Here is a 20,142-nt window from a genome sequence, read left to right on the forward strand (position 1 = left end):
ACTGGGTCTCTATTCAATCATTTATATGATATAATATATTAATATGTATAATTTTATAAAAATTTATTTATAAATATCATAGAACTTTATATATAAATATTTATAAATATTGTTCCAATTGAAGTTTTCAAATATTTATTCGACCTTTTTCTTCCTTAATACTTTTCATAACATCAAAAACACCACCACAACAAAATAGAGCAATAATCAAATCCCTAAGTATGTACAATAGTTTCTATGGGCAAATATGAATCAAAATTAAGGAACTGAGAAGCAACGATTGGTTCACTAAATAAGATTCCATTTTAACCCCTAAACCTCAACAACGCTCACTTAACGTTGGTTTTTTATTCAAAAACGGATATAATATAATTTATAATATTATATAATCCACACTCGGAAAAGTGTGGTATCTTCATGATTTCAAATTTAAACAACTTACATATGTACAATTTCGACTGACTGCGGATTATCAGAAAGAACATTTATTAAACGATATTTCACTGTAAAATATATATATATAATATTTTATATATGTAGGTATATGTACAAGTATAACATGAGAACAATGTCTGACGATTAGGTACGAGTATTTAATGCGCTTGAGACTTAGGGACGCAAACTGCAAATAATACCGAGCGCAAGTGCTTTGCGATTGATCTGAACCATTAATTTTTCGACAAGCGTATGCTCAGTGTGAAAGCGACTCCACGCACAGACGGAGCGTAGTATTTTAAGTCAGTGTTTAGCAGTTTTGGGGTGCCGAATAAATTAATGCAAGTGCTAAAGTGTTTATTTATTTATGTAATAATATCAATAGGTATATGCGCTTAAGCAATACATATACATACTATATATGTATAAGCAAGATGAAAGTAAAGTGCCCAAGTATATCTTCGACTGAGATCACAATGAAAGTGAAAACATTGTGGCATTCATTTTTACCCATCCTGCTACTACTGCTAAGCGTACTCGCAACGAGCACTGCAAAGCCCGCGAACACAGCTGCCAGCGAAGTCATAGCCGCCAACACCACCGCAGCAAACGACAGTTCACAGCATCCAACCGCAGAACTCATTCTAAGTGCCGATAATGGCACAGCAGCGGTGACAAAAGCGTCTGCAGCGAATGCAGCGGATAATGGACTGAACGAAATCGTAAGCGAATATCGCGCCGAATATGCTAACAAAATGCTCACGTATATGAATCTATCCGTTGAACCGTGCGATGATTTCTACGAATATGCCTGTGGCAATTGGAAGAATGTGATGGTCGAACATCAGTCGAAACATAAACGTAGCAATCTGATTGATATTTTATATAGTTTAGGCGAAGCCATACAACAATTACTCTTGGATGAAAAACAACCGAAAGATGATTTCGCTTATAAATCGGAATTAAATTTGACAAAGCGTATTTATAAAGATTGTCTAGCGGCTGATTTGTATCCGTTGAAAAAGTCCGAAGTATACTTGGAGGTTATCAAGTCGATCGGTGGCTTTCCTGCAGTCGATCCCACATGGAAACCGGATAATTTCAGTTGGTTCAATATGAGTGCACACCTAACTAATTATGGTGGTATCGGCTTGATTAAAGAGGAAATATTGCCACAATACCCATTCCCGCCATATTTCAAACTACCCGATTTGGGCTTTGAATACATCGTGCACTCCGACAATATACACACAAATAGTTCCCAAGAGTTAAATGAGAAACGCATGCGTAATTATCTGCGCTTATATGGTGTTGATGATGAGCAGAAAATCGATCAGATCATTGCCGATATAGTCAACGTTTGGTCAGCAATACTCAATATTACCAACAAGTTTGATGAGGATCTGGCAAAATGTGAAGTACTCTCAACAGTAGTTATGGGAGAAGAAACATTTCCGCTATGGGACAGTTATTTGGAAATAGCTTGGAATGGCACGAAATTCGATCTGGATGATGACGACACTTGGCCATGCAATTACTTTTACAATGCGCTGGATAAAATATGCAATAAAAATAAAGAGGCGATAGCTAATTATTTTGCTTTGAAATTTATCTATTACATGGATGCACGTTTGCAAGATAAGAAATTTCAAACGGAGCATTGCAACATGATGATTCAGTTTGTATTGCCGCATCTGCTGGATGAAATCTATATGGAGGTAAGGAAGACTGATACAAGAACATATTATATTTATTAATTTGTGCACGATTACAAAGCTTATAAAATATATTGGGCTAGGTCAGGGAAGGCTGGGTCGAAAGAAATGGACGACTGTATGCAAATTTTTTAAATGCTACATACTAAACATCGAGTTTTTTCTATCTGTGATAAAATACAGTTACAGTTAAATGTTGTATTCCCCAAAGAATGTTTAGACAATGAGACTGGTTTTACAAGGTAAATTACTATTGAATTGGATGAGAAGTTCTAAAGAGTGGATCATATGAGAGTTTATTTCATCAAAAGTGTTTTTACCCGTCAGATCCATATTTTTGCGTTGATTTTGGAAATCAGCAGTCTCGCCTAAAGGAGCAACGATTTTATGCCTTTAGGCTATTTTTTGGTATAGCAAGGACCGATTTTATATGGTTCCTTATGATTTACGCTGTTAACCCGGGTAGCAAGCCGTAGTTTGGGAAGTAGAGTCGGTTCAAGTTCTTGGAAAACAAGGATAAGTGTAGGAAAATACAAAACACGGCTTTTTATGCAGTGTATTCGATTCCTGCGGATAAAATTAAATACTTAATTTATTTACACTGTACAACACTTGGCTAGGTATTGGACGAAACCGATTTTTTTCGAGAATTCAGTCATAAGTAAAAAAGTTATGTCTTCGAAATTGAAGTTATTAAAAAGATTATTATTAATTAAAATATGTAAACTCGTAAAATATTAAAAATATGGCTATTATCTTCGTTTTTCTCTTATTACAATGGTGTATAACATATTTCGGGCAAGCTTATAAAACAAATGCCATAAATGGTCAAAATCCGACGAGTACTTTTGAATTAGAGAAATTGTTTATTTCGAAGATCCAACTTTGATCCCTTATTGCAACTGTCACATCGATTTGAACGGAAAATATTACACGCTTTTGAAATTAAGGAACAATATAATATGATTAATAGTAATGATTTTCAATGAGTTTTTTTTAAAGCTTCGAAGGCAGGTGCTTTGAATTTGGAGGCTAGCTTTGAAAAATGAAATAATTATCTTTTTACTTATTATTTACATGTTAAGGCTCCCTCGAAAAATAGTTGTTTGGTCCCATGCCAAGAAAAAGAGACGGGTTTATTTGTGATTATAATACTAAGTATATCTTAATGTTTGATAATATTATACATGCATTAATTTTTTTAGGAATACTTTGACAATGAAATCCGTGGCGAAATTAGCGATATCGTCAAAGAGGTGCGCAAGAGTTTGCGTGAAATATTAGAGCAAGCCGAGTGGTTGGATGAGAAAACGCGAGAGCAAGCGCTGCTTAAGGAGGCAGCTATCAAGCCATACATTGGAAGTTACAAGAATAAGAATGTAACAGACCGTTTGATAAAAGAAATGAATGAGTTTAACTATGTGGAAGGCAACTACGAACTAAATTTAGTGAACTTATTCAAATTCAGAACAATGCAGCGACGCTTCAACGGACTACATCACAAAGAATATGACAACTACACAATGAAACCGTTAGAGCTGTTGAAGGGAATCCAAGTGAATTCCTTTTACTACAATGTCGATAATTCTATTTATGTAATGGCTGGCATTTTGCATCCACCCGCTTATCATAAGGCGTGGCCAGCAGCGCTGAAATTCGGTACCATTGGCTATTTGGTGGGACACGAATTCACACATGGCTTCGATTCGGTAGGCGCGCATTACAATAGTGTTGGCGAAGAGAACTACTGGTGGTCGGCGAAGGCTGGCAAGGTGTTCAACGAGCGCGAAGAGTGCTTTGTTAATCAGTACAATGCATTTGAGGTATTTATATACATACATTCTTTAAAATCATACCGGTAAATCATTTCGGTAATCCACTTACAGATATCTGAAATCAAACGTTTTGTGGATGGTAATCAGACCAAGGACGAAAATATTGCCGATAGTGGTGGCTTGCGAGAGGCATTATCTGCATATTACAGGCATGCGAAGGAATTGAATTTATCGCCAAAGGACGAAAAGATGCCCGGACTGGATCTAACGCCCGAACAGCTGTACTTTATGGGCTTCGCACAACTCTGGTGTGCTTCCTATAAGGAGCGGCACTATTGGGAGGAGCTAAAGAATGAGCATACAGTGGATAAATTTCGTGTTTTGGGCGCCGTAACGAATATTGAAGATTTCAGCAAAGCTTACAACTGTCGTGTTGGCAGTAAAATGAATCCAGCTAAGAGCAAATGCCGCGTGTGGTAGCCCTTGATTTAATACTTAGAGCACATGGAATTAATTTAAACTTTAAATATTAAACTAAAAAACTACTTATGTATATGTTTTAATACATGTACATGTGTTTATGTATGCATATAATTCTAAAACTTTCACAACTTTGGGAATTTAAAAAAAATATGTTTAAAAACCGGACAAAAGAGTAAATGCTTATGTGAACGACCGTTAACGCAAATAAACGAACGAACGCTATTGACTTTATATTGAATGTGTCATCAATCTGGTTTTAATAATTAAGCTGCCGATCTTAGAATTTAGTCGGCTACTGGAATTCGTATATATTATTTAAATATGTGCATGTTAGTGGTGTAGATACATATCTAGACTTATTTTTATATAAATAATGAAGTGAGCAAATGTTGCATATTAGCAGCAAAACAACAAAAGTATCCATATTTGAGTTTAATTGTGATGGGTCATAACCCCAGTTCACAGACATGCTTTTTGTTTTTAAATATTTGTGGAATAATACATTCTTATTACGAGGAGATGTGCTAATAGTATCTTACACATTCATACTTATATACAGAGAATAATAAAAGGTCTGTTTACTTTTCAGACGATGATAAAAAACAAGAAAAAACGTTAACTTCGGTTGCGCCGAAGCTATAATACCCTTCACAAAAACAAAGGCCCCTTACAAGAACTTGATTCCGAACGTTCAATTTGGATGGCAGCTATATGATATAGTGATCTGATCTGACCAATTTCTGTGGAGAATAATTTGTTGCCTTAAGCAATAACTCGTGCCTAATTTCGTAAAGATACCTCGTCAAATAAAAAAATGTTCCATGCAAGCACTTTACTCCGATCGTTCAGTTAATATGGCAGCTATATGCTATAGTCATCCGATCTGAATAATTTCTTCGGAGATTACATTGTGGCTTTAACTAATAATTCGTGCCAAATTTCGTGAAGATACCTCGTCAAATGAAAGAGTTTTCCATACCAGCACTTCATTGCGATTGTTCAGTTTGTATGGAAGCTATATGCTATAGTCATCCGATCTGAATAATTTCTTCGGAGATTACATTGTGGCCTTAACTAATAATCCGTGCCAAATTTCGTGAAGATACCTCGTCAAATGAAAGAGTTTCCATACAAGCACTTCATTCCGATTGTTCAATTTGTATGGCAGCTATATGCTATAGTGGTCCGATATCGGCCGTTCCGACAAATGAGCAGCTTCTTGGGGAGAAAAAGAAGTGTTCAAAATTTCAGATCGATATCTCAAAAACTGAGGGAATAGTTCGCGTATATACAGACGGACAGACGGACGGACGGACAGACAGACGGACATGGCTAAATCAACTCAGCTCGTCACGGTGATCATTTATATATATACTTAATATGGTCTCCGACGTTTACTTCTGGGTGTTACAAACTTCGTGGCAAAATTAATATACCCTGTTCAGGGTATAACTAGTTAAAGTACTTTGTCGCTCAAGCGTAAGAGAAATGAATTTTTTTGCAACAATCGCAGCTCCGGCCTATTTACAGCGACTCGCTACGCCATAAATGAATCGAACTGTCATAGTGACTTCCACCCCTTTCGTTCTTAGTGTTAAACGTACTACATAAAGAGCAAAAGGACGAAACTGTCGTAAGCTCTATTCTTCTATTTTTGGCTCCAGTAGAAAGTGTCAACATGTTACGCTTTCTATGACTTATATATGTTTCTTAATATTTCTTACATATTACATTCATTGCTGAGATCGTTGGATTGGTAAACTTTGTTTCATATCAAATACCGACATGAAAAAAACTATTTAAAGTTGGAAATAAATATCGATATTTTAAATTAATTCATATACCACTGAATTCACACATATCTTAGACGAGTTTTAATAGAAAAAAAACGATTTTATGTACTGAAAATTTCATTACAATAGGGGGAAATAGGGATAAGACAGCGTTTTCTCAATGATTTTCATGCATTTTTTATAGTATAAGAAATTGTTATTGTATAATTTAATGGCCCATAATATTAAAACGTATCGAAATTTTTATTCTAAAATTTGGGAACATATTTGTCAAGAGTCTTACTAACAACATGTGAAATAGAAAAGCTATATATTTTTAATTTAACTAGACCGCGTAGAACATGTGATTGTAAGGAAATCTTTAAAGAAAACTAATACATGAAATGTTTTCATGTTTTAAGGATACATTTATATATATATATACTTATACTATTGCTATTTATATTATTTATAAAAAACATGAAATATCCAACGTCCTCCAACGTGGTTGAAAGCAAAACAAAAAAGGATTATTATTAATGTGTAAAGTGTTGCCTATCTAATGACATGCGATTGTTAAAAGAATTTTAATTAAAAATAAACACTATTTGCTCAAAAATTAGATAATTTTTGGTTCGCCCAAATTACATATTTCATACAAACGAAAAAAATCGGAGCAATTAGATTATTTGTTTTCGTGTTAGAACTTCAAATATAGTAGATACATTTAAAGGTAGTATATACATTTAAAGTTAAACTTAATAAGCTGTTAGACTGTTGCTAGCTACACTTTAAAAACTGTAATTAAAAAAGAACATTTGAAATAGTCATTTAAAATGTTAATATGTTTTTTAAGCTATATGCTAAAAAACAAATAATTTTTTTTATTTATTTCGAAATCTCACACAAGGTGTGCCCTTTAATCTAAAACAAATTAAAATACAAAATGCGCGTTACATCACATATATATATTTTTTATGCGATTCTTAGCGTTGCATGCACTTGCGATGAGCAAAAAAAATACATATACATAACTACTGAGTCTTCAATTCCAAGCAGATATTAAATAAAACTGAACTTACGGTACAAACTTTACGAAGCGTTCAAAATATTTAAGGCACACTAATCCGTTCTTCAATTTATTTCAAATGTTGCCAGGGAATCTTTAAAATGTATATACCATATTCGTAAATTGTGAATCGATTGTGTTGAAATCCTTCTTAAGTGGCAGCCTTTAATCGACCAATTATTAAATATTCTGTAACATCTCAAGCAAAAGCACTAACACAAACTTTCTACATTGCCTGCGCAGAGCGCGTACACACAATGCATGAGCGTAGAGATTGCTCTAGCAATATAATTAAATAATATAATATAATAAACAACAAGCCATGCATATACATTTTCACTAAAAACACGCTCACTATCTATGTTTAATACTTAGCACTTTATTCCTAATGATATTTTATGCAAAAGAACACATTTTTCACTAATTTTTACGAACGAATAGGAAGCTGATACGCTACAATTAAATGACGGCGGAAACTGGAGATAAGTACAAAACACCACAGAGTTGCATTTATATCACAAAAGAATTTTAAAGTTTATTTGTAACATCACATAATATGTATGAGTATATTTACAATCATAAAAGATAGTAATAAGTATATGAAAATATATCCGATATTTAAGAAGAAACTGATAAATTTTTATTTTGATAAAGTAATAATATTGCAAATTACATATGTGCGATTATACTCGGTTACGCTAGATGGCACAATATTTCAAAATCTACATATTTGTTGTGAATTTTTACTTTTTTATTTAAATCTTTTTCCTTTATGTATATAATATTAATATAGCATAATATTTCTCATAATGTTTCTCATAATTTCGTCATTTCTACCTATATTTATTTTCAATGTTATACATAATTCTACTGGATTTTTCCTTCAAATAAAAATATTTGTATTAACAAAATATTTTTTGTATGCAGCATTTTAATTTCGTTATACGTGCATCTCTGTGTGCCTTAGTAGATACAATTATATATATTCTCGACATTTTGGAAACTTTGCATATCCCAGTTTCCGGCGCCATTTCCAACGTCGCGTATTAGTTTCCGATTCGCTTGTGAAAAATGCTAAATGTTTGGTGTTAAAAGGGAGAAAATTTAGTGTTGAGTGATTTCGGTATCTAATGTGCAAAATATTTGGTCGATTACCTGTTTTACTAATAAATTATCCACAAGTGTCTGAAATGCAGTTTCTATGCGGTTTGTGCTAGTGCTTGCAGCCGTGTCAATGTGTTACCAGAGAATGTTAATAAATAGAGATGGCGCAAATGTTAAGAAGTACTACAAGTAAATTGAGCTTTTTACAAGAAGGAAAATCGAAAAATAAACCAGAGCAGAGAATGTTAATGAATGAATATTTTACATATGCATTCAACACTGAAGATGATTTCAACATTCGATACAGTCATTAATATGGCTGACGTCCAGACAATGATAGTGAAAATTTGTCAACGGCGGATAGTTGAGTTACATATGTTTAATCTATTGACGTATAGACTGTATAAACAAGAATACGGACAACATAACATAACTTGATTATTTAAAAGTAGAGAATGTATATACAGTTATTTAAAGTAAAATAGAATCAAAATTTTATTCACAACTAAGTGCAAAAAAAAGTGTTACCACAGCTCTTAGGAGGAAACAATTATTTTTTATAGTTAACATAATTTATTTTAAACAGTTCAAAAGCAAAAATAATTTTATATTAATTTCTGTATTTTCAATAGACAACTGTCAGGAACTTCAATTAACAATAAAATAGAATTATCAATCAATAGAATTTTGTTGCAAAACCTTTAGTTGCGAGTACGGCAGTGCACCTTTTTAGCATTGACTGAAGTCGGTACTGAATACCACGCCTCTTGGATTTTTTTCATACTTACCCCTTAGTGGTTTTTTCAAAACAAAAAAAACGTTTTTTTTTAATTTTTTAAACACATGCATTAAAAATAAAAAAATTGTGATACATTAAAATGAATTCCTTTATTTTTTCCGCTGCTGAAAGGAGTTCGGTGCACAAGAAGGCCGCCAATATGGAAAGAAGTTTGACGCGATTGAATTATGAACACCCCGGTGTTGGACCGACCGGGGTTATTTTTTTGAAGTGCGGCCGAAAGCCGCCAGTGCGGAAAGGAGTTCGACGATCTTCAAAATTCGTCCATACCATCAGATCGCGGCACAAAAGTAATTGTGACTGTTACATTTCTTCAATATTTTTTTCACAAGAAAATGTTTGGGGACCTAAACTATACATTTACCTTATTTTAGATTCATCGGACCAAAGGATCTTATGCCACTTTTTTGCATTTGCTTCACCGGTCCAATTGATATGCGCTAAAGCAAAAGCAATCCTATTGTTCGCTGTCTCTTTTGTCAATATTGGAACTTTCCAGGACATTCTTCCGAAGATAAGGTTTTCTAGGAGGCGCAACAGTTCTCGAAGAAATTTCAACATTCAATTCTCTTTGGGTAACTACAGAGAACATTTAATTGTCATCTTGAGACATCGTTTTTGTTGTTATTGTAACGGTTATCTAGTCCCCGCTTGGATGATAAATGATAGTTTGGTTTTCGCCGAGTGATGTTTAAGACGTCGTTTTTCGTGGTTTTATAATTGTTTGGAGGTTTTAAAGTAGTAAACAAAAATTTTTGGGATCTTTTTATAATTTTTGCAATTTTTCTTTGGGTATAACGGTTTTTTGCTAAATTTTTATAGGCTGACTTATTTCTGGCTCATTTATTCTACAAATAAAACTTAATTACAACAAAATGACAAGTTTTAACTACAGATTATATACTTACTATATAATTTTTTACTAAATATCGCCTATAATTTATATTTATATTCCTTGATTCAATTTTTTTCGGCATGACAACAAAAGCACATTTTTGTTGTTTTGTAATTTGAACACAATGATAACAGAAAAAGTAACAGCGCTACCATCATGGTGTTTTAAGAGATAAACATTGTAAGAAACGATTACTGGCAAAACGAATCGGAAATTTATCAAATTTTACAAATAATAGAGATTGTTAATTTTTTCGGAACCATCTATTTGATTCTATTTTATTGCCAGTAACTGTATATATGCATGAATTTAGGGCACGCTCATTTGTTGTAATGAATTCCAGGTATGCAAAAAACATATGTGTGGTTATATCAGGTAAATTTTCAGAGAAGTGGAAACTGCGTGTGCTCGTAGGTAGGCAAATATTCTATTCTTTTTAATATCCTGCTTTGCATTCGGATGACAATTTTATGCCGTTTTAGTCCAATTTTATACTTTAAAACACGATGAGGTTCGTTCTGATCTTCGCGATTTGTACCACAACTTTCACAGCTGTTTCCAGTGCTGTAAATATTGAGGAATATTTGAAACAACATAAGCCAACGAATTGCAGTGATTTACGAGATCATATAGTTAGCTATCCGCCTTATAACTCATGGAAACGAAACTCTGCCACAATAACACGAGCCGAATTCGAAGTATTTGTAAAAGAAAAATTACGACATTACAAAGCACCTGTGCTAAAGAAATATGCACCATACACACCTTTGAGGAAGAAGTATGTTATAACAATGAAGCCTGACGTAACATTTACAATTAAAGTAATCAATAACACGCTTGATATTACGGATTTAACCACAGAGGCAACGCAATTTACAGAAACATCAACGATTAACTCAGAGACTACAGAAATTTCGGATACAACACCAGTATTGGAAAATTACGAAACCACTGAAGAAGATAACTTTCAGGCCACTGATGTGATTGAGTCAACAACGCAAGATTCTGTTAGTACTGTATCGGTTTCCACAGTTCAAACATCAACGGAAATATTTACAACTGAAGCCAAAATAGTTGACACTGCAACTAACAGCTTGTCAACAGTAAAAAATGATTTAACGACATCAACAACATTGGATGATTCTACAACTGAGACGGCTGATTCTACTACAGTAAATAAACAGGACGAGTTAACGGAAAACGAATGTGAGGATAGAATTACAACAAATCAAAAACCCATTACTACCGATGCAACTATTTCCATAACTACAAGTATTTACGGAGTAAGGGAATCGAAGACAACATTGGTCGACTCTACAACTGGGGCGGCTGATTCAAATGTGGTAAATATACAGGACGGGTACACGGAAAATCGAATAGAAGAAAGAAGTACAACAAATCAAGACCCCATTACTACCGATGCAACTATTTCCACAATTTCAAGTATTTATGGCATGACGGAAACTGAATCAACGCCAACAGAGAAACCTGTTACCACAGAAAATACATCAATGACCGAAAATGACTACACAACGACTTCGGAAGAAAGCACAATAGAGAATGCTAATGAATCAACGACAGACTTGGACTCTACAACCACGAACTGGGCGCTTACTGCAAATGGAGCACCAACAATCAACACAGAAATCACCGAAAACATGTTTAACACTGAAATAAGAAGTTTTATAACAGAAAGTTCAACAATTACGTGGGATACTCAGGAGCATGTAAGTACGTTGTCTGATTTTGATAACACCACAGCTATGCAAGTTTCAGAATTTACGATAATTTGTTGTAATACCGATGAAACGACTACAGCAATGTTTGAAAGTGATGAAACTACAACAACAGTGAACACAGGATCTCCAATTTCAACAACCGAAAATAGCATTGAAACAATCACATTATCTGTTATATCGGAGAAACTTTCAGACAGTACAGAAACTAAGACCGATAGTATTTGGAGCACTGCTGAAACGACAGATCATATTGAAAATAATAGTAAAGGCATTGAGTTTGAGGACATTATAAAAACCACTGTCAGATACACTTACGATAGTGACGTGATGCCTTCATTAGATGAATTTTAATTTAATTTAAAAAAATAGTTTAATTTTATAATATTAAATAATAACGAAAAATGTATAATATACGCCCCTGTGCGTATTTAATGTCCGTTTTAATAAATTTAATTTCATTAATTAATAAAACGACTTGTCTAATAGAAAATTAAAAACGATATTCTTATTTATCGATTACACCAAATACTAAGTTCTCTAAAAAAAGCAACCCTGTCTTCTCAAATAATCAGCTGTAAATTTATGTGAATGTGTTATACTTTTACCCGCAATTATAAATTCTTAAATACAATTTAACTTCGACTGTTTATGTATATGTTTAATACCATAATTTAAGTATAAATAAAAAAGGTAAAAAATATGAGTGCAAACACGAATAAACAGAAGGGAAAGCGAAAGGTTTTGCCAAAGTTGAAAACAATTCTGGCAAATCCATTGCAGGAGAAATGGTGTGTAAATAGTTTCATATGTTTTAATGTGTTATTTAATTGGAATACAATTTCTTTTTCAGTCCTTCACTCGAAGATGAAAAATTACTAGCGCTTGTGAATTTACTAAAAAATGCCATCAGCAATAGTGGCCTGAAGCCTCAACCATTTGTGACATCGAGGCATATTCACTTAGGTTTGGAAAGCGGTCTGCGTGCCATTAATAATTCGAAATGTTCATGTGTTCTGATTTCGCGTAGTATTCAGCCACGGATTTTGGTCAGATTAATAGCGCGCAATGTTGAAGCAAAAAATGCAACAGTTCCTGTTTTTGTGCAAAATCAGTTGGAGAATGTCACCAAAGATGTATTTGGTATTAAAGCATTGTGTGTGGTATTTCCAACAGTTGAGGAAATGAAAGAGACTAACATGGATAATTCCGTTATACAGTGGATTACAGCCCACAAGAAGCAACTACAGTCCGAAGCAGAAAAGAAAAAAACAAAACTTGCAAAGAGAAAATTACAAAAAGAGCTTCCAGCAATAGAAGTTTGTAAGGAGTCGCCTGTGGTTGAAGTCCAAAAACCAGAAATTCAAAATATCTCTAAAGACAATGATGGTTTCATTTCATTTATGGGAGGAAAGGACGTTAGTAAAGCTGACGCAGTAGAAGACGAAAAACATTTGGTTGCAGTTTTAAAAAAAGTAGCTGAAGGTATTGAAAAACACGCAACTACAGAGCAAGATGTCGAAATGAGACCTGTGGACGATACACAACAAATGGAGGAAAAACGTGTTGATACATTTAGCGATGCAGATGATTTTCTGCCACATGTTTATCAACCACTTACTGTACATAAAATACAACCAAACCCAAATAGAAAACCTAAAAAGAAAAAGCAAAAAAAGAATAAATAAAATAAAAACTAATTTTTGTCCGACTATTTTTAATTTAAGTATTTCGGATGGTAGCTTTCTCACTCAGCTGTTAATTTTAGGTTATGCTTTGCGCTTTATTTTCATAACATTGTGTCTTGGTTGGTTTTACAATAAAAAATGTTCAAATTACGACACTTAAAAAATTTTAATAAAGTAACTATCGTGCTTCATGCTGCGGCTGTTCCCTGGAGTACAACAATTCATCAAAAAACGACTGATATTGCCAACAAGTTATGTAGCAGTCAACAGCTACCGTTGTGTCGGCAAATTCATATAGGAGAGGTGTTGCAGAAGTACAATAAAAATTTCAGACAAGATGACGATAAAGATAGTGACGACGAGAGGACTACTGAATTTAAAGATGAACGCGATTCTAAAGTATTGAAGGCTAGTGTAAACTCCTTACGCGCGGACTTGCTACTGAAAGCGGGGTTGGGAATGGCTAGGAAGTAAATGTATTCACCAAATAACAAATGATAGATTCTCAAGACTTTTATCATTGCAGTAAAGTAGAGACTATTTTCTATGAAAGCAAAGTACGAGTGAATGGCAAAAAAATTAGCAAGAAAAGTGTGCAGGTATAATATCACAAATGTATATGGGCATGTATTCTGTTGGGTTTCTAACAAATTTATCCCATGAACACAGCTCGATGTAGGAGATGAGATCGACGTGGTGCGTGGTTTTAGTCAGGCGAATTCAACGCATTTGGTGGTCTCCCGTGTAGTTGTTCTCGACGTCAATGAGCGTGATGAAGGATACAGCGTACAGTTGAGACGCTACAAGTCTTTACTAATAGAAAATTATTCTGGCCCCAATGCCTTCAAATCGTCCGAAAGTGCTCAACATTGATAATAATGTTATAAATTAAGTTACAATATTACACTAAGTAAATTAAAGGTTAGCAAACATATATACTGTGTTTATAAATAATTCTCAGTTCCTTTGTATTTTTAACTATAATTTACTATGTATAATATCAACGAATACAGAAATACGAATGTGCTTAGCAAAATTATTTATGTTAATATTTATAATTAAATGAATATTTGAAATGTGAATCTGTAATATCGTTTAAGGTATTGAAAATCTAAAAAGTGCCATTTTCTTAGTCCCTACTGCGAAGTCACGTCGTGACTATGGACAAAGAACGTATATCATAGAGAAGGTTCAATTGCGGACCAGCGTGTGAATTGTCAAAACCTAACAAGATTTTATTAGTGAATTTCATCACATCTGGCTCGGAAGGAGAAAGGGCGAGCGAACAGAGCTGAGCATTCAATGAAAATTATGCTCAGAGACTTGCTTTGATATTACAGCTGCATGTTAGCCTTTTGGATTATATTCTTATACGCTTATATGCAAACATATTTATTGATATGAATATCATTTTGCGAATTTTTATGAATTCATGCAAAACTGATAAATTCTATTAAATTATGGAATTTCGAAATAATATTTATAGTCAATTTGGGCATATAATAATTTTATTTAGTTTTTACCTAATATACATTCCTAATAAATATTTTGTATTATAATAATAGAGATTAAATTTATTACAATATATTTATATGTACATATGTACATATTTTATCATATTAATCTTATATAGTCATATGTATGTACGTATGTATTTGAATGTACGCATTCATAATGTTATCACTTATCAATACACTATATGTGCGCGCATTGATTTATATGTACATGCATATATCTATGCATACATAAAATTGCCGAACAAATAATGCATACACAAACCAACATACATACATATGTATATGCGTACACATGTAAATATGTCACCCCCAAAAACTACAAACATTGTTCTACAAAAACAACAATCGTCACAAGTCAATATGTCAGCCAAATAGGCGAAGCCCAAATTTATAGTAAATTACACAACAACAACATTTTCATTCATGAACGCAGACGTACTTTTAACAAGCAACCTCGCTTCATTCATAAAACAGATACCCTCACATCCCCCGAGTATGCTTTTGCCAACAAGCGTCTTTTCACGAGATGGCTAAAGCTAAAAATCATAAATTGAACAAATTTCTGATATTCCCTCTAGAAGGGAAAAGTGACAACCCCGCAAATATGAGTATTAAAATATTTTAGAATAAAAGTGACAACACAGTATATTTGTCGATTTACAATTCAAGAAATTTTTTTAAAGAAAATATTCAATATTCCTCTGATTTATGTATACAGTAAACCCCGGTTAAGTATCACTCCTCCAATTCCTCTTATCTACCTGTGTCTTGCTGCATCTCACGTTTTTTTTCTTAATTTTTTAAATAAAACGCTAATATTTTTTTAAATACATAGAACATTTTTTTTGGTACCATTCGCTTAAGTACCCCAATCGCTTATGTACTACAAAGCACAAAAAATCTGCATCTTTGGTTTTGGTACTTAACCGGGATTGACTGTATTTGTCAAAAAATGTACGTAAATATTCGAATTTTTTATACACACATCTGCCCGTATATATGCACAAGACTTGTTGACCAGATGTGGAGAAATTCACTAATAAAATCTTGTTAGGTTTTGACAATTCACACGCTGGTCCGTAATTGAACCTTCTCTATGATATACTTTCTCTGCTATGGACTATGTGGAATATCCATATTTTCATGTACCATTAGTTTCCGCTTGATTATTTTAACGTATATGTGGTTAATAATTCATGTTCACCGTAAGGAATATGTTTAAGCCTTTAGATTTAGGGTTGTTGGGCTCGACTAACATTTTGAAATGTGCTTTTAAAAATTGAAATACAACTCTGTAAACAGCCGGTGTTTTTTGCTTAAAATTTGGAAACGCGCAAAGAAAAGTAAATTTTACACATCGTGCGCTAAAATCAAGTATTTATTTTAAACAATATTTAAAACGGCGGGTTTGACTGAGTTGTAAGTAATAACACATTTTCAATTGCTATCAAAAATTGTGCTTTTAAGATTTTAAACCAAATTTTTCTGTTTAATATGACCAAGTGCTGTGCTAACGATTGATAAACGTTTACGAATAAACTTCACTCAAATAGTTGTTGCAGAAGTGTAAAATATCAAATTGGTGAAACGTAAGTATGGATGCTGATTTGTATGATGAGTTCGGCAATTATATTGGGCCCGAGTTGGACAGTGATGAAGATGATGATCACAGTATCTACGGTCAACAAGAACCCCAGGATGAACAAGATGTAAGTGCCTTAAGGTTTTAAGTATCAAAATATTAATACAATAAATTAAAATAGGAAGATGCTATGGATGAGGAAGAGGAGCATCAAGATGACGAGGATAAAGAAGTGACAGCTGTTGTGTTGCATGAAGATAAACGTTACTATCCCACCGCTATCGAAGTGTATGGGCCCGATGTGGAAACTATTGTTCAGGAGGAAGATGCGCAACCACTCGATAAGCCACTCATTGAACCCATTAAGAAACTTAAATTTCAAATTAAAGAGCAAGAGCTTCCCGAAACCACATACAACATGGAATTCATGGCGGATTTGATGGACACACCGCCCTTGATAAGAAATGTCGCATTGGTGGGGCATCTACATCACGGCAAAACAACTTTTGTAGACTGTCTAATACGTCAGACGCATCCACAATTCGAACAAGCTGAAGAGCGCACACTACGCTACACTGATACACTATTTACCGAGCAGGAGCGCGGTTGTAGTATCAAAGCGACACCTGTGACTTTAGTTTTGCAAGATGTGAAGCAAAAAAGCTTTCTGATGAATGTCTTTGATACGCCCGGTCATGTGAATTTTTCGGATGAAGTCACGGCTGCCATGCGTATGTGCGATGGTGTTGTGTTATTTGTGGATGCAGCCGAGGGTGTAATGTTAAACACTGAGCGCTTGTTGAAACATGCAGTACAGGAGAAAATGGCCATAACTGTTTGCATTAATAAGGTTAGTTTTGGGACTGGCATATGATATTGTTGCTTTTGTTAAATATTATATATTTTAGATTGATCGTTTAGTTTTAGAGTTGAAACTACCACCACAGGATGCATATTTCAAGCTTAAACATATTGTGGAAGAAATAAATGCGTTGTTGAGGTAGGCTCCTGAATATAATTGTTTGTGCATATATACAGGGTTAATGTCTGTAATTCCAGCACGTATGGTAATAGCAACGACAATTTGCTAGTGTCACCAGCTTTGGGCAATGTCTGCTTCGCTAGTTCACTGTATGGTTTTTGTTTCACCTTGAAATCCTTTGCCAAGCTTTATGCGGATACTTATGATGGTGTTAATTACGTAGAATTCGCCAAGCGTTTGTGGGGTGATATGTACTTTCACAGCAAATCGTAAGTTTAAACTATATTCATATATACTGATTTGGCCAAGCTAACAAATAAATTTTCTCTCACAGCCGAAAATTTACCAAAAAACCGCCGCACAATTCAGCACAGCGTAGTTTTGTCGAATTTATTTTGGAACCTATGTATAAGGTTATTGCTCAAGTCGTTGGCGATGTTGACACTACACTCTCCGATACCTTGGCTGAGCTGAATGTACGTATCACTAAGGAGGAAATGAAATCGAATATACGCCCACTTCTACGTCTAGTGTGCAATCGTTTTATGGGCGACTTCAATGGTTTTGTTGATATGTGCGTGGAGCACATTAGTTCGCCACTGGATAACGCTAAACGTAAGGTGGATCACATATACACTGGACCGAAAGAAGGCGAAATTTATAAAGACATGATGGAATGCAATCAAAATGGCACTTTAATGGTGCATAGCGCTAAAATGTATCCCACTGACGACTGCACATTTTTCCAAGTTATGGCGCGTGTCATTTCCGGCACGTTACACGCCGGTCAGGAAGTGCGCGTGTTGGGTGAAAATTACACGCTTCAAGATGAAGAAGACTCCCGTGTTTTGCAAGTAGGTCGGCTGTGGGTATATGAAGCACGTTACAAAGTAGAGTTAAATCGTGTACCGGCTGGCAATTGGGTACTAATTGAGGGCATCGATCAGTGTATTGTTAAGACATCCACTATTGTGGACATAAATGCGCCTGAAGACTTGTACATTTTCCGACCGTTGAAATTCAATACACAGAGTATAATAAAAATCGCCGTGGAACCGGTAAATCCTTCGGAGTTGCCGAAAATGTTGGATGGCTTACGTAAAGCTAATAAATCCTATCCATTGCTATCGACACGTGTAGAGGAATCCGGTGAGCATGTAATTCTGGGCACTGGCGAACTTTACTTGGATTGTGTGATGCACGATTTGCGTAAAATGTATTCGGAAATCGACATCAAAGTTGCCGATCCTGTGGTAGCATTCTGCGAGACTGTGGTGGAGACAAGTTCGCTGAAATGTTTCGCAGAGACGCCAAATAAGAAGAACAAGATCACGATGATATCCGAGCCGCTGGAGAAAGGACTCGCTGAAGATATCGAAAATGAAGTCGTGTCAATTAATTGGAATAAAAAGCGACTCGGCGAGTTCTTCCAAGTCAATTATGATTGGGATTTACTGGCCGCACGTTCAATATGGGCGTTCGGACCAGATGCAACTGGACCAAATATTCTTGTCGATGATACACTGCCTTCCGAAGTCGATAAAAATTTGCTGACTTCGGTGAAGGACTCTATAGTACAAGGTTTCCAATGGGGTACGCGTGAGGGACCGCTTTGTGAGGAGCCCATACGCAATGTGAAATTTAAAATATTGGACGCTGTAATAGCTGGTGAAGCACTGCATCGTGGTGGTGGGCAGGTCATACCCACAGCACGTCGTGTTGCATACTCAGCTTTCCTCATGGCCACACCGCGTCTAATGGAGCCGTATTTGTTCGTAGAAGTACAAGCGCCAGCCGATTGCGTGTCGGCTGTGTACACAGTTTTAGCCAGAAGGAGGTTCGCTATTGAGTTAAAACTGGTTGTTTATTTAAAAATAATATTATATTTTGACTTTCAGAGGTCATGTAACACAAGACGCTCCAGTTTCTGGTTCCCCCCTTTACACAATCAAAGCATTTATACCAGCCATTGACTCGTTCGGTTTTGAGACCGATTTACGTACACATACACAGGGACAGGCCTTCTGCTTGTCCGTATTTCATCATTGGCAGATTGTACCAGGCGATCCGCTGGATAAGTCTATAGTGATAAGACCATTAGAACCGCAACAAGCTTCACATTTGGCGCGTGAATTTATGATTAAGACGAGACGTCGCAAGGGCTTGTCAGAAGATGTTTCCATCAACAAATTCTTCGATGATCCTATGTTGTTGGAATTGGCGCGGCAAGATGTGCTTCTCAATTATCCGCTATAAAATATATAGTTTTGATAAGACATTTCAATAAACAAAATTTACTATTTTTAATATTCGTGCTATAAAAAAAATAAACTTTGTAATCGTTTAAGAGGGTGAAAAAGTTTCAAAAGCTAGTAACAGCTTTCAGTAGCTTATAGCCTGACAAAAGCTTTTTAACTTTTTAAAGCTTAATTAATTGGATTAGGCGACGGGAGAGTGCGCTGGTAAACTATTGCTTGGCGGAGCAATAACTTAGTTTTCTAACTAATATTTACATCTGATGGATATGGCGATATTCGACTGTTATTTGGTTGGCTGGTGGTCGCAACTTTGTCGTGAGTATTTTCGAAGC

General features: G+C 34.8%; 5 protein-coding genes across 9 annotated transcripts; all 5 read left to right on the forward strand.

The window, feature by feature from the left end:
* The first annotated feature begins 662 nt into the window (after nt 1–662).
* Nep7 (Neprilysin 7) lies at nt 663–4,639 on the forward strand. The gene is made up of 3 exons (XM_014234960.3): nt 663–2,153; nt 3,356–3,973; nt 4,037–4,639. The coding sequence occupies exons 1-3, from the start codon at nt 825–827 to the stop codon at nt 4,403–4,405; spliced, it is 2,316 nt and encodes a 771-aa protein (XP_014090435.3). The 5' UTR covers nt 663–824; the 3' UTR covers nt 4,406–4,639.
* A 5,728-nt stretch (nt 4,640–10,367) lies between these two features.
* LOC106617638 (mucin-22) lies at nt 10,368–12,236 on the forward strand. 3 transcript variants are annotated; one of them, XM_036368743.2, is made up of 3 exons: nt 10,368–10,461; nt 10,530–11,778; nt 11,866–12,236. In XM_036368743.2, exons 2-3 carry the CDS (start codon nt 10,554–10,556, stop codon nt 12,135–12,137), a joined length of 1,497 nt encoding a protein of 498 aa, XP_036224636.2. In that variant the 5' UTR covers nt 10,368–10,461; nt 10,530–10,553; the 3' UTR covers nt 12,138–12,236. The 3 variants fall into 3 exon arrangements, with proteins under 3 accessions (XP_036224636.2, XP_036224637.2, XP_014090450.2); XM_036368744.2 differs by having other exon boundaries at nt 10,530–11,774; nt 11,866–12,026; XM_014234975.3 differs by having other exon boundaries at nt 10,369–10,461; nt 10,530–12,236.
* A 129-nt stretch (nt 12,237–12,365) lies between these two features.
* Nucleotides 12,366–13,479, forward strand: LOC138855691 (uncharacterized). The gene is made up of 2 exons (XM_070105498.1): nt 12,366–12,574; nt 12,637–13,479. The coding sequence occupies exons 1-2, from the start codon at nt 12,486–12,488 to the stop codon at nt 13,469–13,471; spliced, it is 924 nt and encodes a 307-aa protein (XP_069961599.1). The 5' UTR covers nt 12,366–12,485; the 3' UTR covers nt 13,472–13,479.
* Nucleotides 13,480–13,529: 50 nt separating this feature from the next.
* Nucleotides 13,530–14,405, forward strand: LOC138855729 (mitochondrial transcription rescue factor 1). The gene is made up of 3 exons (XM_070105499.1): nt 13,530–13,941; nt 13,998–14,070; nt 14,141–14,405. The coding sequence occupies exons 1-3, from the start codon at nt 13,610–13,612 to the stop codon at nt 14,342–14,344; spliced, it is 609 nt and encodes a 202-aa protein (XP_069961600.1). The 5' UTR covers nt 13,530–13,609; the 3' UTR covers nt 14,345–14,405.
* Nucleotides 14,406–16,271: 1,866 nt separating this feature from the next.
* Nucleotides 16,272–19,859, forward strand: LOC106617641 (116 kDa U5 small nuclear ribonucleoprotein component). Of its 3 annotated transcripts, none has more exons than XM_014234983.3 (7): nt 16,272–16,407; nt 16,492–16,697; nt 16,752–17,420; nt 17,479–17,570; nt 17,630–17,821; nt 17,887–19,389; nt 19,451–19,859. In XM_014234983.3, the coding sequence occupies exons 2-7, from the start codon at nt 16,584–16,586 to the stop codon at nt 19,806–19,808; spliced, it is 2,928 nt and encodes a 975-aa protein (XP_014090458.1). In that variant the 5' UTR covers nt 16,272–16,407; nt 16,492–16,583; the 3' UTR covers nt 19,809–19,859. The 3 variants fall into 3 exon arrangements, with proteins under 3 accessions (XP_014090458.1, XP_036224633.1, XP_069961601.1); XM_036368740.2 differs by having other exon boundaries at nt 16,279–16,407; nt 16,542–16,697; XM_070105500.1 differs by lacking the exon at nt 16,272–16,407 and having other exon boundaries at nt 16,476–16,697.
* The last annotated feature ends 283 nt before the right edge of the window (nt 19,860–20,142 follow it).

Source organism: Bactrocera oleae, chromosome 2, assembly GCF_042242935.1.
Source record: "Bactrocera oleae isolate idBacOlea1 chromosome 2, idBacOlea1, whole genome shotgun sequence".
In the NCBI taxonomy this organism is placed as follows: Eukaryota; Metazoa; Arthropoda; class Insecta; order Diptera; family Tephritidae; genus Bactrocera; species Bactrocera oleae.